At 29.0% G+C, this 17299-nt stretch overlaps 1 protein-coding gene across 1 annotated transcript; it reads right to left on the reverse strand.

The window, feature by feature from the left end:
* Positions 1–3301: 3301 nt before the first annotated feature.
* LOC113873457 (polyphenol oxidase A1, chloroplastic-like) lies at positions 3302–5702 on the reverse strand. Its single transcript, XM_027511590.1, has one exon. The coding sequence runs from the start codon at positions 5681–5683 to the stop codon at positions 3881–3883; it is 1803 nt and encodes a 600-aa protein (XP_027367391.1). The 5' UTR covers positions 5684–5702; the 3' UTR covers positions 3302–3880.
* Positions 5703–17299: the final 11597 nt, after the last annotated feature.

A 17299-nucleotide genomic window follows, 5' to 3' on the forward strand; every position in this document is an offset into this window, starting at 1 on the left:
TATATAAAATCAAACCATGTAGCAAATAATATAATTATAAATAAATTATATAATAATATATATTTTTGTAACTTGCACGTGTTTTAATTTAATTATTAGTTAATTTATCAATTTATATGTAATATATAAGTATATGTTTTAATTTATTGTATTAGTAATATTTTCTATATTACATTAATGTTATAATGTAGTTAATTTTATGTTTATTTGTTAATTTAAAATAATAAATTAATGAAATAAATAAAATTAAATATTTTGTAATTATTTTTTTAATTTAATAGTTATTATTATTATCATTATATATATATATATATATATATATATATATATATATTGCATTAACTTTAAATTTATTTATTTTTTAAAACATAATAATTTTCTTTTAATTGATTCAACAAATTGTGTGAATGTTAATTTTTTTTTATCAATTTTATGTTTTTACTATAACTTTATTTGTTAAATATAAGATGTATTTAAACAAACAAAATGTTTCTAAAATAAAACTAAAATATTTACTATTTATATAATTTTTAAAAAATAAATCAAGAAAAATATAAATATAAATTTTATTAATATAAAATATTTATAATTAAAACTTAAATAATATTTTAAAAATTATTTATAAAATTATATAAATATTATTATAATTATGTAATACTTATTAATAACATAGATAAAAATTAGAAAAATATATAAACTAATTTGATAATAAAATATTTATATTTTTATTACTATTTTTTTTTTGTAACAGACTTTGTTAACAGGCTTCAGGCCATACCACTTAAACAGGTCATGTCAGACCTAAAATAAAGCCTTTAACAAGTAATAGGTCAGACTCAGACCTAATAATTATGTTATAGGTCAGGCCTGTTTAGAGTAAAGTCTGACCTGGCCTGACCTGTTTCCATCTCTAATAGCAATCTACCAAAGTTAGAGTCTTAACTTTAAAAATACCTCACTATAGGATTTTGCCTAAAATAAGACACATGAGAGGTTTACGTCTCTTTTTCCCTTCCTAGTAAGCATTGTAGCTTAGTAACATGACATGCAAACCATGAGCATAATAATTTTTTCTTTTCTTTCTTCTTCATCCAAAAATAAAAGAAAACAATGATGAAAATACATTCACTTTGTGAAATCATGATCATCGTGATAAGCCTACATTGGTAGGATATCTCATAAGAGTGTTAAGTCACATTTTATCTCATCATTTTCAATTATTCAAAATCATCATGCATTCATTAGGCTTATGCTTACATATTAGGCATCAATTTCATTTTTTTTATTTCTCATTTTACTTACTTTTTCCCCTTTTTAGATTAGGAAGATTCAATAGCATTCAATAAATAAGAGAGGTTTAAGGATACTACCAATGCATCAGAATCAATGAAAAGTATCACAATCATAATGTTGAGTAATGACCTTTGAAAAGTGAACAAAATTCATCACAATATGTCCAAAAAAGCATACTCAAGTTTAAATTTGCTCTCTATCTAATAGAAGCACCAATATTGAATATTTTAGCCTAAATCTAGAAATCAAACCTCACGTGTTTAAAGTTACCCATTTTGAATCTTGTGCCTATCATAGATGAATAAGAAATTATGATAAAACTACCAATAAAGGAAGACAATAAGGTATATCTCTATAAAGAAAGTTATGTGGCATCTAGAAAAAAAAATAGCTACTTTGATTGGTTTAAACACAGAGCAAATAGAGTTTGAGAGTAGAGGATCAATGCAAGGTTAGAAGAAAAACTTTTTGAAGAAAATTTGAAGTATTTGTTCAAGCAGGGGAATTAGGACAAATTCAATAAGACTCTGACATTATTGATCTAGGTACTGGTTTTATTCCTATTCACCTCAGGTTTTGTGAATTAAGCCACTATAGACATATTTCACTAATATGAAATACATAAAGTGAATCTGGTTCTAGAGATTCTAACAGATACATTACTCTCTATGGAAATATGTCATAAGAAAAAAAGGGGGGTATGTTAGGATGTTGTTCTCAACTGTTACTTATTTGGTTCACGAGCCATTTCTATGCAGTGAATCATATGGGTCACATGCCAGATCCTCTGAGGAGGTTTCATCCTATTCTAAATAAAAAATAGGATGGTCAAGCATGAAAAAAAATACTTCTTAAGATTCAATATAAAATATTTTTCAATGGTATGTTCTTGGTACCATCCTAAAGATATTATTGTCAGTTGTGAAAAGTTTTCAAGCATGTCTTTGATGGGACATAAGGAATGTATAGCATATACTTTGATCGTAACTCTTAGACAAGTGAACACAAATAAAGCCAAGAAATGAAGAACTAGTTGAGCTTCCAATATGCTAAAAATGGTACAAATAAGCACCTAGAAGAGATTAGAGCTATTGGGGAAATGTTAAAAAGGAAAGGAGAGAAGGAACTTGGAAAATCATGCATAATTGCGTCATCACAATATGGGGAATGAAGAGAAGCTAGAAGAGCTCAAATTCAAGCCCTTAAGAAATATTTTCAAGGAAAAGAATTCTCTCAAGCACTAGGTGAAGTGGTGACTTCCTTAATGATTCAATGAGTGAAAACACAAAAAAGACTATTGGACGAAGAAGAAAAATGTGTCAAAGTAAATGTAGACAAACTTAATAGATAATGTCAAAAGAAAGAATAGAAAAATAAATTATTTGAATGATCAATATGTCGATTGATATGAAGACTCAAATCATATTAAAAGAGTAGTAAAAAAAAATGGAAGAGAAGAAGATGCATCTTTGTCCAAAATGATGGAAGATGAAATAAATGCATTAAAAAGAGAATTTACTAAACTTCTAAAAAAGAAGAGAAAATTACATGAGCATAATGAAGTGTTCAAAGACGAGATAAATGATATATTCGAATGAGAATAAAAGATGAAATGGATAAAGACAAATATAATGATATATATAATTGTGTCCAACATGACACTAAAGAAATGGTGAAACACTTTCAAGAAGCAAACGAGTAGACTCAAATGAACCTTGAGATAAGATTTTCTTTAAAAGTCACTATGTTTTTAGATATTTTATAAAATATTGCTAGGAGTTTCAAGGTACACATGTAATTTCATCACTTAAAATTAAAAAATATCGAATCATCATAATTTTTAATGAGTTTAATTTGATGCAATTATCATAAAAGCAAAAAAAAAAAAATAGTTAAATCATACACGTTATTATATTTTAAAAAGAATCAAAAATTATTTTAAAATAATTCATCTTTACAAACTATAAAACATAATAATGAAAACTATTTTTTTTATTTCAGTGAATATAAATTGCAATGAACTCAAAGTTCTAGAAATTATTTTCAGTTTTGATTTCTCTCTCAAAATTAGCTTTCTCATTATTTTTTCACATTTTTATTTCCTCACTATTAATTTTAATCCTTTAAATTAAATTATCAATAATTAATATTTAACAGTGCAATCTATGTACATATTATACTTTTCTTTATTATCGACGACTGGGTGCACTAGCGGCCACATCATCCATCAGGATTATTAGGGAGATATTATTTTACACCAATAAAAAATATATAGTTGCATTCACAAATTTATTCGATCAATATACAATTTAATGTTTTAGAAAAGCACACTTAAAAATAGAAAAGCATTTTTTTTGGAGTAAGAATCTGAAAACAATATTATTTTATTTACCAATTATTTTTCATATAGGATATACCAACAAATTAACAAAAGCATATATAGTCTATTTTAACACAAGTTTCGTATTTGTGATTTATAAGAAATAAAGTAAATCTCTGTCCTAGTGACCCACCCATATCATCGGAAATGCTAGCTTTGAGGAATGATAGATTATCCACAACACACACCATTCGTTGAAACAGATTTTTAATCAGCAAGAAGCTCTATCTTGATGCCTTTGATAGTGACTAGTCCTTTCCCGTATTTGGGAACCAAAGTCACCACTACACTATCATCATCGTCTGCTCCTAATTCCTCCAACAAATCTGTCAATCCTAGCCTCAAACAAGTATTGATCTTCTTATTTTTGTGCTTATGTGAATGAGGCACATTCACATAGCTTCCTGCAAACTCAGTATTATCTGGTCGAACCAGCTTATCATCTTCATCATTAATAAACACATCAAACTTCAGAGGTATGTTCCTCTCAAACTCAATCCCTTCAATCACCAAAACTTCCTCCTCCTCTTCCTTTTCCTTCTTGTTCCTCGACTTCTTAGGCCTCTTCACCTCAGTACTCACAATTGAATCCAAAACCAATGGAAACTTAACACTCCTTGAAGTCTCAGCAGCTTGTGCTGCACCAACACCAAAATGTTGTCCAAGTGCTACCTTTTGAACCCTTGGCCTACGCGGTGTGGGCTTAGCTTTTAGCCATGGAATGTCTACGTCCTGGTAAACATACCTAAGGTTTCTTGTGTCAAGGCAATCCTTGACTTTCACACGCACAAGGTTCTTATTCTCATCATAGAATAGCAACCCAGACTCTAACCAATCTGGGTCAGTGAAATCCTTTCTCTTTCCACCAAGTGTTTTCCATATGGACCACATCCTATCAATGTTCGAATGGTGAGAATAGAAAATGGGGTCTCTTGCAGCCGAATAGAAAGTCCCCATATTCTCATAGTTAGGTTGGTTATTGTCACCAGTCCATCCATGAACAGGACCATGTGGAACGTTCTCCACTGAGCCAGCACCAGGGTCAGGATCATCCCCAGCACGATAAGCGCTGCCAAGGAACAATCTTGGAATTTTTCCATTAGACACAACTTGCCTATACATTATAGTAAGATTGGAGGGTATGTTACCTTTGGTGTTAGGATCATCGAAACTGAAATCAAGGTCTACAAGCGTTGGTGGTTGATGATTAGCACTGCGAAGTGTGTCATAAAGGGGTGATTTAGGATCTGTATAAATGGAAGGAATTTGCATGCCCTTGGGAGCATCCCAATTCCAAAATGGTAGGGCAAAGGTTGGGTCATTTATCAAGCTCCCTAAGATTCTCTCATAGAAATAGAGATACCATCGGTGGAAAGGAAAGAAGAGCCAAGAGCTGTGGACTTGAAGATCAAGGTCAGGGAACCCAACTTGGTGATAGGCACCATCACAATAAGCACAATGGACATTTGCTTGTTGTGTGAAACTACGCGGATCATCAGATGGAAGGTTTTTCATGAGGTCAAGGGCTTTTTTGTATTTGGCTAGATAGTCATCATTGACCAAATGTGCGGCTGGTCTTACCCTCAAAGGTTGGTTCGAAGAAGGGAACTTGAAATCTATGATTGTGGAAGATGGTGGACAACAATTGGTGGGTTTTGCACCTGAGGGTAGATCTGGTGGACCGCATGTGGTTAGATCCGGAGGTAACACTGGAGAAGCAAAGGCAAAAGGGTTGTTATTAAGAGTAACAGCACCACATAACCCTCCTAGGCCAATCAGAATGTTCCTCCTATGTCCTACAAGATTTTGTTGTAGTTCTCCTTCAGATGGTTTTGAGTTGTTTTGGTTACCACTGCATGCAACCCTAGGAATGTCATGGGGTTTAGATTTTCTATATTTAGAGGATTGGTGTTGCTTTGGAGAGAATGGATATAAGAAAGAAGAGGGAATGGTGGAGTTGGAAGAGATATTGACTGTGGACGCTAAGGGTAAATGAGAGAGAGATGCCATGTTTACATATATCTTAAATTCTTTTTGAGCCCCTTTTATATTGAATTCATGAAGAACTTTCATACAGCTTGCGTGTGGTTGATGATCCCCGCCTAAAACAAAAATGTAACACGGGCAGAGGCAATACGTTGACATTAGAAAAACGTGATTGAAATATTTAGCTGCGAATGGTTGAATTTAAGAGCTACGTAAGCAATTAGAGCTCTACTAAGTTTTGTCTGATACTTCATCGAGATTTTTTCTGCACCAAAGTCCAAAAATATGTGCAAATCGTCGAGGTTTACACGTAAGGTTCTTAATACACTATCGTCGAAAATTGTCTCACGAGACTTGACGAGTGCATGCATCGTCATTAAATGTGAACTGCAACTGTGAGAAAAGTCTTCTCTGCTGATTCATTGCATGTTCTGGATGTAATATAATTTTCTCTGGACATGCGATAATTAAATTTCAATTTTTCTGTACTTGTTTAGTAAGAAAATTACCCTTGCATCTAAGATTTTATGAAACTTAGTGCAAATTTGTGTGTGTAAAATCAATATCACTCAAGATACTGACTTTATATAAGATTATCCTTAAATCTAACTTTATATCGATTTCTCCCCTTAAGTTAAATCTTCGTTACATAGCTTTAATGCATCCAATACACTAACTTTATATATGTATAAGATTATTTTGTTTATATGATCAGGTTTTAACTCGTTGTAATTTCTTTTTGAAGCTAATGGTTATTTAAGTCGCTTTATATATAACTTGTTAGTCAATGAATCTTGTTTCAGATTACGTGGGTAACCGTCCTTTTCTTCGTTCAAATTTAAGGGAGTTTACTCCTTAACTCACTCCTACTTACCAATATTTCTCTTCTCGAAGAAGGTTAAAATCATATTTTTTTTTAACAATTTTTTTAATAAATTTTTAATTATTAATAAAAGTATATTAAAAATTACAAAATAAAAAAAATATTAAATAAAAAATAAAAAAATAAAATTCACATGATATTTAATTAATGATTAAAAATAGAGGTATATTATTCACTATTTTCTTCTTATATTTTGGCAGGTTAGCTCGTCATAAATTTATGAGGAAGACTTATCTTCTTAAGTCAATAAGTCCCATCCATATCTTCCTAAGGATGGGTGGGTATCAGACTAGTTTATCTAAAACTTGGATGTCGGTGGTCCTGCAAACAAAATTTGGGGAATCGTGCAAATGTAGCGTTTGGTAACCTATATATAAGACAAAACATGGAATAAGGTAGACGGCCTATTTCATGGATCTGAATTCTGCAGTTTAGTAGGAATTGCACTAGTGCGTTTTTTTTTAAATAAAATTGGTAAAAATTAATTTAAATTTAAATTTAAAAAAATTGCTTAAGTTAAAAAATAATTTTTCTTTAAGTTAACAAATTTTATTTAAGTAAAAATGAAAAATTTTGCTTAAGCTAAAAATAGAAGAAAAAAATAAAAATAAAAAAGAAAAAGTAAGATTGGGAGAGAGATAAAGGAGATGGAAGGTGAGTAAAAATAGAAGAAAGAGATAAAATGGCTAGATGAAGAATGAAGGATAGAAAAATGAATGGAGATAAAAGGGAAGAAACTTAGATGAGGAGAGAAAGAAAAAGAGATTGGACGAGACTAAGGGGAGAAGAGATGAGAAAGGAGAGAGAGGTTAGGTAGAGGTAAAGGGAAGAAGATAGGGTAGAGTGAGAAGAGGAGATGAGAAAAGAGTAGAGAAGAAAAAAAAAAAGCTAAAATATAAAGAAAAGATGAAAAAAAAGAGAATTGCTGCATGTAGTTTCATTTTCGCTTAAACAAGTCTGAAATTAAAGGCTGCAGTGCGCATACTGCATAGAATCTATTTTCTAATTTCATACCTAATTCGTAATAATTCACGGTTTATTATTTAAAAATAAAAAAATTATAAAAATATGCTAAAAATATATTAACTACCAAATTATTATTTTACAAGCAAATAAGAGAGAAATTTTTTCGTTTATTTTTTTTTATAAAATATGTTTAAAAAGCTAATCATTGTAATATAATTTTAATAATTATTAATGTCAAATTATTTTAAATGAATTAAATATTTTTAAATATATTGTTTTACGGACAGTATTATTTACATTTTTAATAAATATTATATATTAAAATGAAACTTTACCATCAAATATCAATTAATTAATGTATATTAACATATTGATCATAAATATTAAGTTTTAGATAAATAAATACTCATAAATATATAATTTTAGAGTTAATATTTATTTACAGTTTAAAAATATATTATATATTAAAAAATTTCCTTGTTAAGTATTAATTAATTTTTATAAATTTAATAGATTTAATAAAAATTTTAATTTAATAGATAATTATTCATCTTCGTATTTCTCGTGAATTTGTAATTGTTTATTTTCCTTTCTTCATCTATTTTCCTTTTTTTATATCTCTCACATGACACGTTTCCTTTTCTTTAATAGCTTCTTCTTCTTCACGAAAGAAGTGTTTACGTAGGAGCTTAGCATAATTGCATCGGAAAGATTAAGATGAATATATTAATCATCAGGAGTGGCATGAATTGCTGGATCGAAGATTTGACTTTAGTTTTCATATTAGTTTTTAGTACATAGCACTAAGATTTGCTAAAATCACTCTTTTGTAATATTCCTTTGTTTTTGTTGTGACTTTCACCACTTGCATGCACCAGTTAAATTTTAAATTAATATTTATTTTTCTTTTTTAAATATTCATTAAATTGTGATTTGTGGAAATAGGCACCTGTATTTTAAAATAGTGTGGGAACAAGTTGAAATTCTCTGAGTTAATAAAATCCACTGTTGAGAAAGTAGGAAGAGGAAGAGGAAGAAGAAGTCAAGGAAAAAGACGAAATGGTTCACAAAAGCGTAAATGGAAGGTAAAGGGATAAAAATAAATAAGGAAGGTGAAAGAGAAAGGAAAAAAGTAAGTAAAAAAATGGCTAAAATATATTATATTTTTATCAAAGTTTACAAAAAAGAATAAAAATAAAAATAAATTTTTAACAGAATTAGCATATTTTTATGAAAAATAATTTATTTAAAGCTAAATTAAAGGACTAATAACATGAGAAAAAAATTAAAAAATTAAATTAAAATAAAATTGAAAGTTAAGAGACTAATCTATTAAATTTAATCAATTCATTAATAAATATAAAAAAATGTCAAGGAATAACGGAATCTTCAAATAGCAATTTAAAGGTCTTTTGATTTCTATTTTTTATTTTTTGGTTCAACAAAGGTCTTAGTTTTGGTCGACAGTCTTACTTCACAAAGCGGGCCAAGACTAAAAAAGCCCAGAAAAATAGCGATCCAAAACTAAAGGATCACACTGATCAACAGTACACTGCACTCTACAAATGGATACAATCAGCGCAAAAACGCTTTTACACTGATCAGACTAAGGAGAAAAGCAGATCTAGCCGATTGGTCTGAGTTTACGTAATATCGGATCACTATATAATGGGTTTCTCTTAATTAGGTTTACGTTAATTTGAAATGTGGAGCTCTTCTTTAAAGATAGTGAGAACAAAAATGTTCCAAGTAAACTAAATAAAATTAGGAAAAATAATAAGAAAACTACGAAAATGAAAAAAAAAACCATAAAATATAAAAATATTTTGTAGCTCTCTAATTAGCCTTTTCATTATTTGAGTATATTTATTCTTTGTTGACATGTTTATCTTAAGCTCTCAGCATAACAAGAAAATCAGCACACCGTCCATTGCCTAGCAATCAACTCATGGGTATTGTTAATAAGAAAAAAAATTATCAGTGGAGGGAAGAAGCAACCAAATAGGTTTTCTGACAGAGTGGTAATTAATTTTATTTTCAATTTAGCTGTTTTATTTGTAAATAATTATCTTGTTTAAGTTTTGTTATTTTTGTAATAAGATAAATATTTTAAAATTTATTTAATTCCTAAAATTTACTTAAAAATAAATTTTCTCAGAACAAATGAGGTTAGGTGTCAAAATCATTTTCATTTCTCAAATCTAAATACATTCTTTAAATAAAAGAGTTGTATTTTTAATTTTAATTTAAATAACTTTAATTTAAAATAAATAAAAAATACAACATTTATCCTCATATAACATCTATCACATGGAAAATGCAATGTGGTAATAACAAGTAGAGACACTTTTTTTATTTTCTATCCTCTATATAACGAGAAACGTTTGTTTGTAAGAAACAAATAACTGAAATAAAATTTATGCTTCTTTTGAATATGTTTTTATATGGATACTTTTCAATACCTGCGGAATACTAATTAAGTATTTAATAAAAAGAAATAACTTATACACTTGAGTTGATACTTTTACGATTTAAACATGCGACTCAACGTTTCAATACAAATGAATACACATAAAGATTATTTAAAAAAATTCTTATCTTTTTTAGCCTCATTACCATAAAAAAAATATTATATATATATATATATATATATATATATATATATATATATATATATATATTTTAATTTTTTTCTGAATAATATGTTTTAAGCTTTAGAATAACCGAGACTCGAACTTGTTTGATTTAATATTGATTTTTAGTTTTTTAAAAGTTATATTTTAAAATAATTTAATAAAACTATTTTTTTTAAAATAAAGTTTATTTGATAAATTAGTTTTTAAAATTATTTTTAATTAAACTTTCATTATTTTTAGGAAGAAAAAGAAAAAGAAAACACTTTATTAGTAATTCTATTATTTAGTTTTAAAAATTAAAAATTATTTTTAAAAATTACATCAATAAACAAATTTTTTTATTTTTAAAAACAAAAAACTATATTCAAAAAGAGAAAAAACAAGTCTTTAGGAGTTTTCATTTAGTTTTTGATCCACAGCACTTTAATAATAGAGTTTTTGACTTTTGTAGACAAAAAAAAATTATAAAAAATATCATAATAGGATAGTTTTCAAATAATTTATTAGAGTAGAAAAATAAACAGTAAGAGATATTATAAAATTCTTCTTGAAAATGTGTTGCTAAAAACAATTAAGACACCTAATAACATAAAAAAAAAAAAAAACTCTCATTAACATAAGGAGGCGACATGTGTCACTCTTGAAGAAGTGGCTTAGACTAAAGATGTGCCACTTAGGAGAAGTGTGTGTCATATAACAAATGCATTTAAGTGTTTCTTGGTGGACATGCGCCATTATTGAGAAAGTTGTCACGTGTTAGAGATGTAGGTGTAAGTGGCTCTTATTGGATAGGCACTACTCATGAAAATGTTATCATATGTTAGATGCACGTAATTGGCACCTAGTGGACAGACGCCTGATAAGTCCATATTTTCATATGTTTTATGTCCTATATTTATATACTTGGAGCCTATTTTGTGAGTGTTATACACTAATTTTATTGTTAATTTTCATAGTTAAACATGAAAGAATCATTGATGTATTATGAGAATATTCTGAGTAAAAATCAGATAATTCCAGCTGTCCCCACAAGAGAGCACGACCGTGCTTCGTACTTGACATGGACGTGCTTCGTTATCTAGCACGACCGTGTTGGATGATTATGCATGGCCATGTTGAACAAAACTGCGTTCAAAGTTTAAATTTAAATTTTAAACTTTGCGGAAGTATTTATCGAGATTCATATTTGAAATTTAAAACAAAGATGTTGGTTGAGATTGTAACGCCTCGGATTTTGTGATAATATTTTGAGTATTAATATAAATATGTAAATAGATGTTTGAATGTGCATTTGACTTGTGTGGTGATGTGAATATGTGTATAAATACATGTAGATGTGTACATATTTGTATATTATGATTGAAAGATGCATGTGGACTTGTCTTTGGATTGGAAATGTAGGTTAAGTGTATACTGCAAGAACATTTTCGCTGTAGCAAGGGGATTCTCACTATAGTGAGAAGGTCCTAAGTGAAAGGTGTGATTTTGTTGTGTTTTTGCTGTAGTGAGAGTTCTGTCGCTGCAGTGAAAGGGCAATAGAGAGGGTATTTTCTGGGTGCAGTCTTGCTGTAGCGAGATTCTGCAGAAGTTAGAGTACAGATTTGTCTGAGATTTTTACTGCAACAAAAAGGAGTCTCGTTGTAGTGAGAGTGTTGTGACTTATAGGGTATTTGAGGGGTTTATGGTTCGAGAAATCTATTTTCCACCTTTCCTCTCATCTCTTCTTTGATTCTCTCGATTCTCAACCCTATTTTACCAATTAAACTACCTCTAAAGTCATTTAGGAACAAGATTGAAAGTTGAAATCGTGTTTGGAGCACTTGGAGGTGAGTTCTAAGAGTTAAGATTTCGGTTTTCATCCCTTTCTTCCATTTTCTCAATTTTTCATTGAGTTTTTCATATGTCTAGGATGAAAATCTGTGTGGGGAGCGTTTTTACTGTTGATTTCGTGTTGGGTCTTTGATCCGAGGTAAGGGAGACTCTACCCTATCTTATTTTGTTAAAATTCATCTATTTTGCTATGTGTGTCAATGTGATTGAGATAGGATGTAGGATTATGTGTTTTGATGGACATTTCGTGTTAGGCATGACATATTAGACATTGATTGATATTGTGTGTGATGAAGTGACATGATTGTGGTAGAGTTTTTATGGAAATTTGATGTTTAAGTGTAATGTAATTGAATGTAAGCATATGTGCCATGTGTGGAAATGAATATCATGAGGTGAATGTGAATATGGGTAAATATATGTGTAGACATGTCATTGATTAATGTTGAATAATATAAAATGGGCGAGAATGTGTGTGAATGGCATGTTAAATATGATTATGTTTAAATATGTTGGAAAAACTATGAATGGTTCTATGAAAGATGGGGCGGTAGAAATGCCTTGGGAAAGAGAGGGTGGTAGTGATACCAACAGTAACCGTGAGTGTACTACAGGTCACACACTCTCTTTCTGACTTGGCATTTGACTAACACTTTTGCTTAGAAGGCTCAATACCGCACACATTGTATCCGTAGAGCGGGAGCTATCCGGTAACCATTCATGGTGTGCACTGAATAAGTCCTTGAAGTTGAGGGCATCAAAAATCTATGGTCACAGTGTGAGCGTAGCTAACGTACAGTGAGCGCACGTGGGTATTTCATGTGAATTGTTTGATGGTGCAGTGAGCGCATCGGTGTGTGAATGAGAATGAATGGTGAAATGATTACTTGTGTTTATTGATGAATGATTTGAATTCTGTTAGAAAACGTATGGAATGGGTAAGGTGAGACTTTGTGCTTGTGTATGTGTGTGTGATAGTGTAGAGTACTCACCCTTACATTTATTTTTCAAGTGACTAAAATGATCAGCGTCGGACTCAGTGAAGGGATGGATGAAACTGTTAAAGGACTTAGAAAGTTATTTTGAAAACTCTGAACTATTTAAATTAATCTTATAGCAATCATTTAATATAAACTTATAATACATCCTTATTTTGAAATACTTTATTGAACTATGTGTTAGAAATAAGTTGAATGAAATTTATTTCACTCTTCTCACTTACTGCAAAATTAATTTATTTTAGAAAACTAAATTATGGTGTTACAAAGATTCTGATGGTGGATAAAATTGATTTTTGTTTAAAAAGATAAAGCTCTTGAAGGAACACAACTTCTACACACCATCTTCTTGCCTTAAGTTCTAGCTTAATCAACCATTGAGAGTTATTGGAGATCATTGACAAAAACGACGAGTATCTTTCTGAAGTCTGAGCGAGTGAGCGCCCCTTAAAGAACAAGAGCTATTTTCATCCTTTTTTCCTTTTGGGCCTTTTCAGTTTGAATTCTCCTTTGTATTTATGGATTTGTTTATCATGTTTTTCATTGTTTATTTTATTATGGGTAACTAAATCTATAGTTAGGGCTATGACATATCTTATTACATACTCTATATAATTTTATGTTTAATAACGATGTTGGTTTCTTTTTTTAATATTTAGTTTTTATCCTATCGAATTGACTTATGCATGTTAAGAACTAATCACTCTTAGCATCTCATAATTAGTTACATCGTAGGTGGACATATCACATGTAATTAATAAAACTATAAAAAAAAATGAGACAAAGGGTTAAGTTGATCAAATTTAATTATTCTCTTACAACCATTATTAAATTAACAAACTAATATGGGTGGTTGGTAAACATTTAAAAAACTAGTATTGGAATTAAACTAAAGAGAACATAGAAAGTGTAATAGGTGAAATCATATGCCCTAAGCTCTTCTCATCCAATTTCTGTCAAAAAATTATTTTTGTGTCATTTTAATTCCCCTTTGAATTTAAATTCCTCTTATTCTAAATCACTATGCACTTTTTTAGTTTAAAAAAATTAAATTGATGTATTTTTAGTATTTGAAAATAATTTCTACGATAAATTGGAAACTTAATTTTAAACCCTTTATTACTTTTTAACGAATACACTTGTTCACGAACAACACCATTTTTAGTTTAAATAATAATTTACGCCTATTTATTTTGCATAACAATGCTATTTATGTACCACCTGACAATTGACTAGTATACTTTTTTTTGTTCTATTTTTTTCTTTACATTTCCTTTGTTATATCTTTTTCATGCAATTTTTGTAGTTCATTATATTATTATTTTTCAAATTTAATTTTTTATTATTATTATTTTAGTTGTATGCTATTTTTATTATTATTAGTTAACATAATGAAATATTATTGTAAGTCCTTTTGAAATGTTTTAATTCAGTTAAATGAATTTACTTGAATATATTAGTTATTAATATATTTTAATTAAATAGTATTTAAAAAATAGCCAAATTATTATAGTTTAGTATTGAGATGGTAAATTTTATAAAATAAGTGAAGGTTTAATGTTTAAAGGAAATAGAAATATGTTAAAAATAAAGCGTAATATTAGTTATGATGAATTTAAGTAAAAAATTAGTTTTAAATTAAAAAGAATGAAATTATTTCAAGTATAATAGGTAGATTTTTTATGTCAAAAAAAATTGTGAATTTCAAATATTAGTTATGACAATGCATTAGTTATATGTTGATATTGATTTCATTGATAGTTCTGCAATTATTACTCAAAGCAACCAACTCGTGTTTAATGATTAAATGTGCTTTTTTTCTTCAAGAGGTAATATTTTCAATAGCTCTTCAACAAAGCCCGATCACAATTTAGAAGTTAATTCCAATTACTAGTTAACCATCAACATACAAACCAATTTGAATAACAATAATCTGCAAAGTAATTGTACATTCTTTAAGAGGTAAGTAAAATATATATCTCCGATCTCCACCTTTCCACTAATGTTAAAGTAAGTCCTGCTTCAACTTGAAAAAATAACCTTACATTTGGTGTTAATTCCTTTACTTTTGGTATTTCTTGTGCTTTCCAAGACATGGGAAAAAAAATTGTTGTCCCTTTCCCAATTCCACTCAAGCTTTCCACAAACCAAAATCTTGTGCTGTTCCCAAGATAATGCCGAATAAAAGGAAATCGACCATATAAAATTAAATTGTTTCATTTGCACACAAACACGTAACACAACCACAAGAGTAACATCTTTTCAACACAACAATTGTACATGCGTAACACATGTAATGTCAGTAGTGTCTATTTCACTTAAGTAACTTGTGCATACGCAACACATATCAACATCTGATTTAGTGGTATCTATTGATAAAAAACAATCAATATGCTTTTGTCACACGTCTCATTATAATCTTATTGCGTTCTTTTAAGAGAAGTCTTGCATCATTTTTAATGTTCATTTTGCCTGCTCAGGTAAATTATTTATTTGAAAACTATACTATTATGATATTTTTGTAAAAAAAAAAAAAAAAAACCTTAATGATACCAACGAATATCTTTACATTATCTGTTCCACTTAAGTCATTCATCAAATAATCTTTTATGGCTGCCATGCAAGCAAAAGTAGATGAGCTGAAGATATCACGGTATATAATAACGATGACTAAAAAGATTAGTTGTTCATTTGGCAAGCAAAAAGATACAATCGACCACTTTTTAAAAATATCAACATGAAAAATAAACAAAACAAAGAACTAATGATTATTAAAATTGAACAAAAATAAAATACTTAAAAAGTTGAACTCATCAATCCCATTAGAACGTTGGAATAACCCAAGATGGAGGTGGGCCAATGTAACTATGGCCAAGGTCCCATCCTTCACAGTATACATAGCCTAATCAAATGCTGTGCAGTGAATTGAATTCTTTTTTAGAGAATTAGAGAGATACGAAGCCGACACAGAAATTGAACCGTTCTTTTACCTATGAACAGAACATTGTCTCCCAAACTATCAAGTTCCAACACTCTCACAAGCTTCCCACTTTGCACATCCATTTCCAACGGGTGCAAAAATTTCACCACCGACAAGTTCCCCTCTAATGATTTCCGTAGATAAAGCCAATGGGAAAATGCTTCATAGCTTCCTTGGAAGACAATATTTGGAAGTATCTTCTCACGACCAAAACAAGGATTGAAAGACATAATAGTATTCAATGAATTAACGACATATATTAAACATTTGTAAAATGTAAAATCAGTGATGTAATTAAAGTGGTAATTATAGTTTATATAAGTCCAACACTTTTGGGATGCCCTTATGAAAGCTAGAGAATCTAGGCCAGTTGTTGCAACCACATAATCATTGGGGCTTGTTGTAGGGTCACAAGATAAAGTAACCTTGTGTACTAACAAGGAATAATCGAGGGGTGGTTGAGAAATAGGAGTTGCATTATTATTAAAAGGATTAATTAATTAATTAATTAATGTAATGACATTACTACCATCATTTTATGAATGCAAGAAAGCCATGAGTGGAGCCACAACATCTCTGAACATAATGCACGGGTAACAGAAAGGGAACACTCTTGCAGATGAAATGCCAAACAAATATGTCTTACTTTTCTTTCCTTTTCTTTCTGCATTTTCCATCATTAGCATGGCCAATACATTGCTATTGAATTGGTGGTTAAGCTTTGCAGACGACCACCAATTATTGTACACGACACCAAACCACACATGATCTATTCCTTCTTCCAATTTGTCAATAATCAAACACTGAGCAAGTGCTCCTAAATTTGCCCAATCTCTCTCCATCTCAATACCAAAGAAACCAAGGTAAGGTTTAAGAAAACTTGTGCAACCCTCAAAGATCAAGTTTGGATAATTTACTTATTCTTTTACAGTTTAATAATTTTATATTAAATAATTTATTTTTAAAATTAATCATTAGATTAAAAATTTCAATTACATATATCATTTTTTAAAATTTTAAATTAATTTAAAACTATATAATATTTTATTCATATATATTAAAATTAACATAACAACATTTTTAAAATATATAAAAATAAAGATTTTTTAATTATATTTTTATATTTATTCATTTTTTAAAAGTTGATAAATAATTAAGGTCATATATTACTATTATTCAATCATTTGATCGATAAAAATTATTTTAAATATTATATTACTAAGTTGTGTAGAGTATTTTAAAAATACTAAATTTTATGTATTTGGATAATAAGAATTTTTTTTTTAAATATTGCAAAATTTTAATTAGATAATTTTTATGTTAATTAAATTTTTTTAAAATAATTTA

Source organism: Abrus precatorius, unplaced genomic scaffold (assembly GCF_003935025.1).
Source record: "Abrus precatorius isolate BTA unplaced genomic scaffold, Abrus_2018 Scaffold10, whole genome shotgun sequence".
Taxonomy (NCBI): Eukaryota; Viridiplantae; Streptophyta; class Magnoliopsida; order Fabales; family Fabaceae; genus Abrus; species Abrus precatorius.

Bases quoted from the DNA above. Each gene is read 5' to 3' on its own strand.
- LOC113873457 (XM_027511590.1), bottom strand. From the start codon at position 5,683: ATGGCATCTCTCTCTCATTTACCCTTAGCGTCCACAGTCAATATCTCT.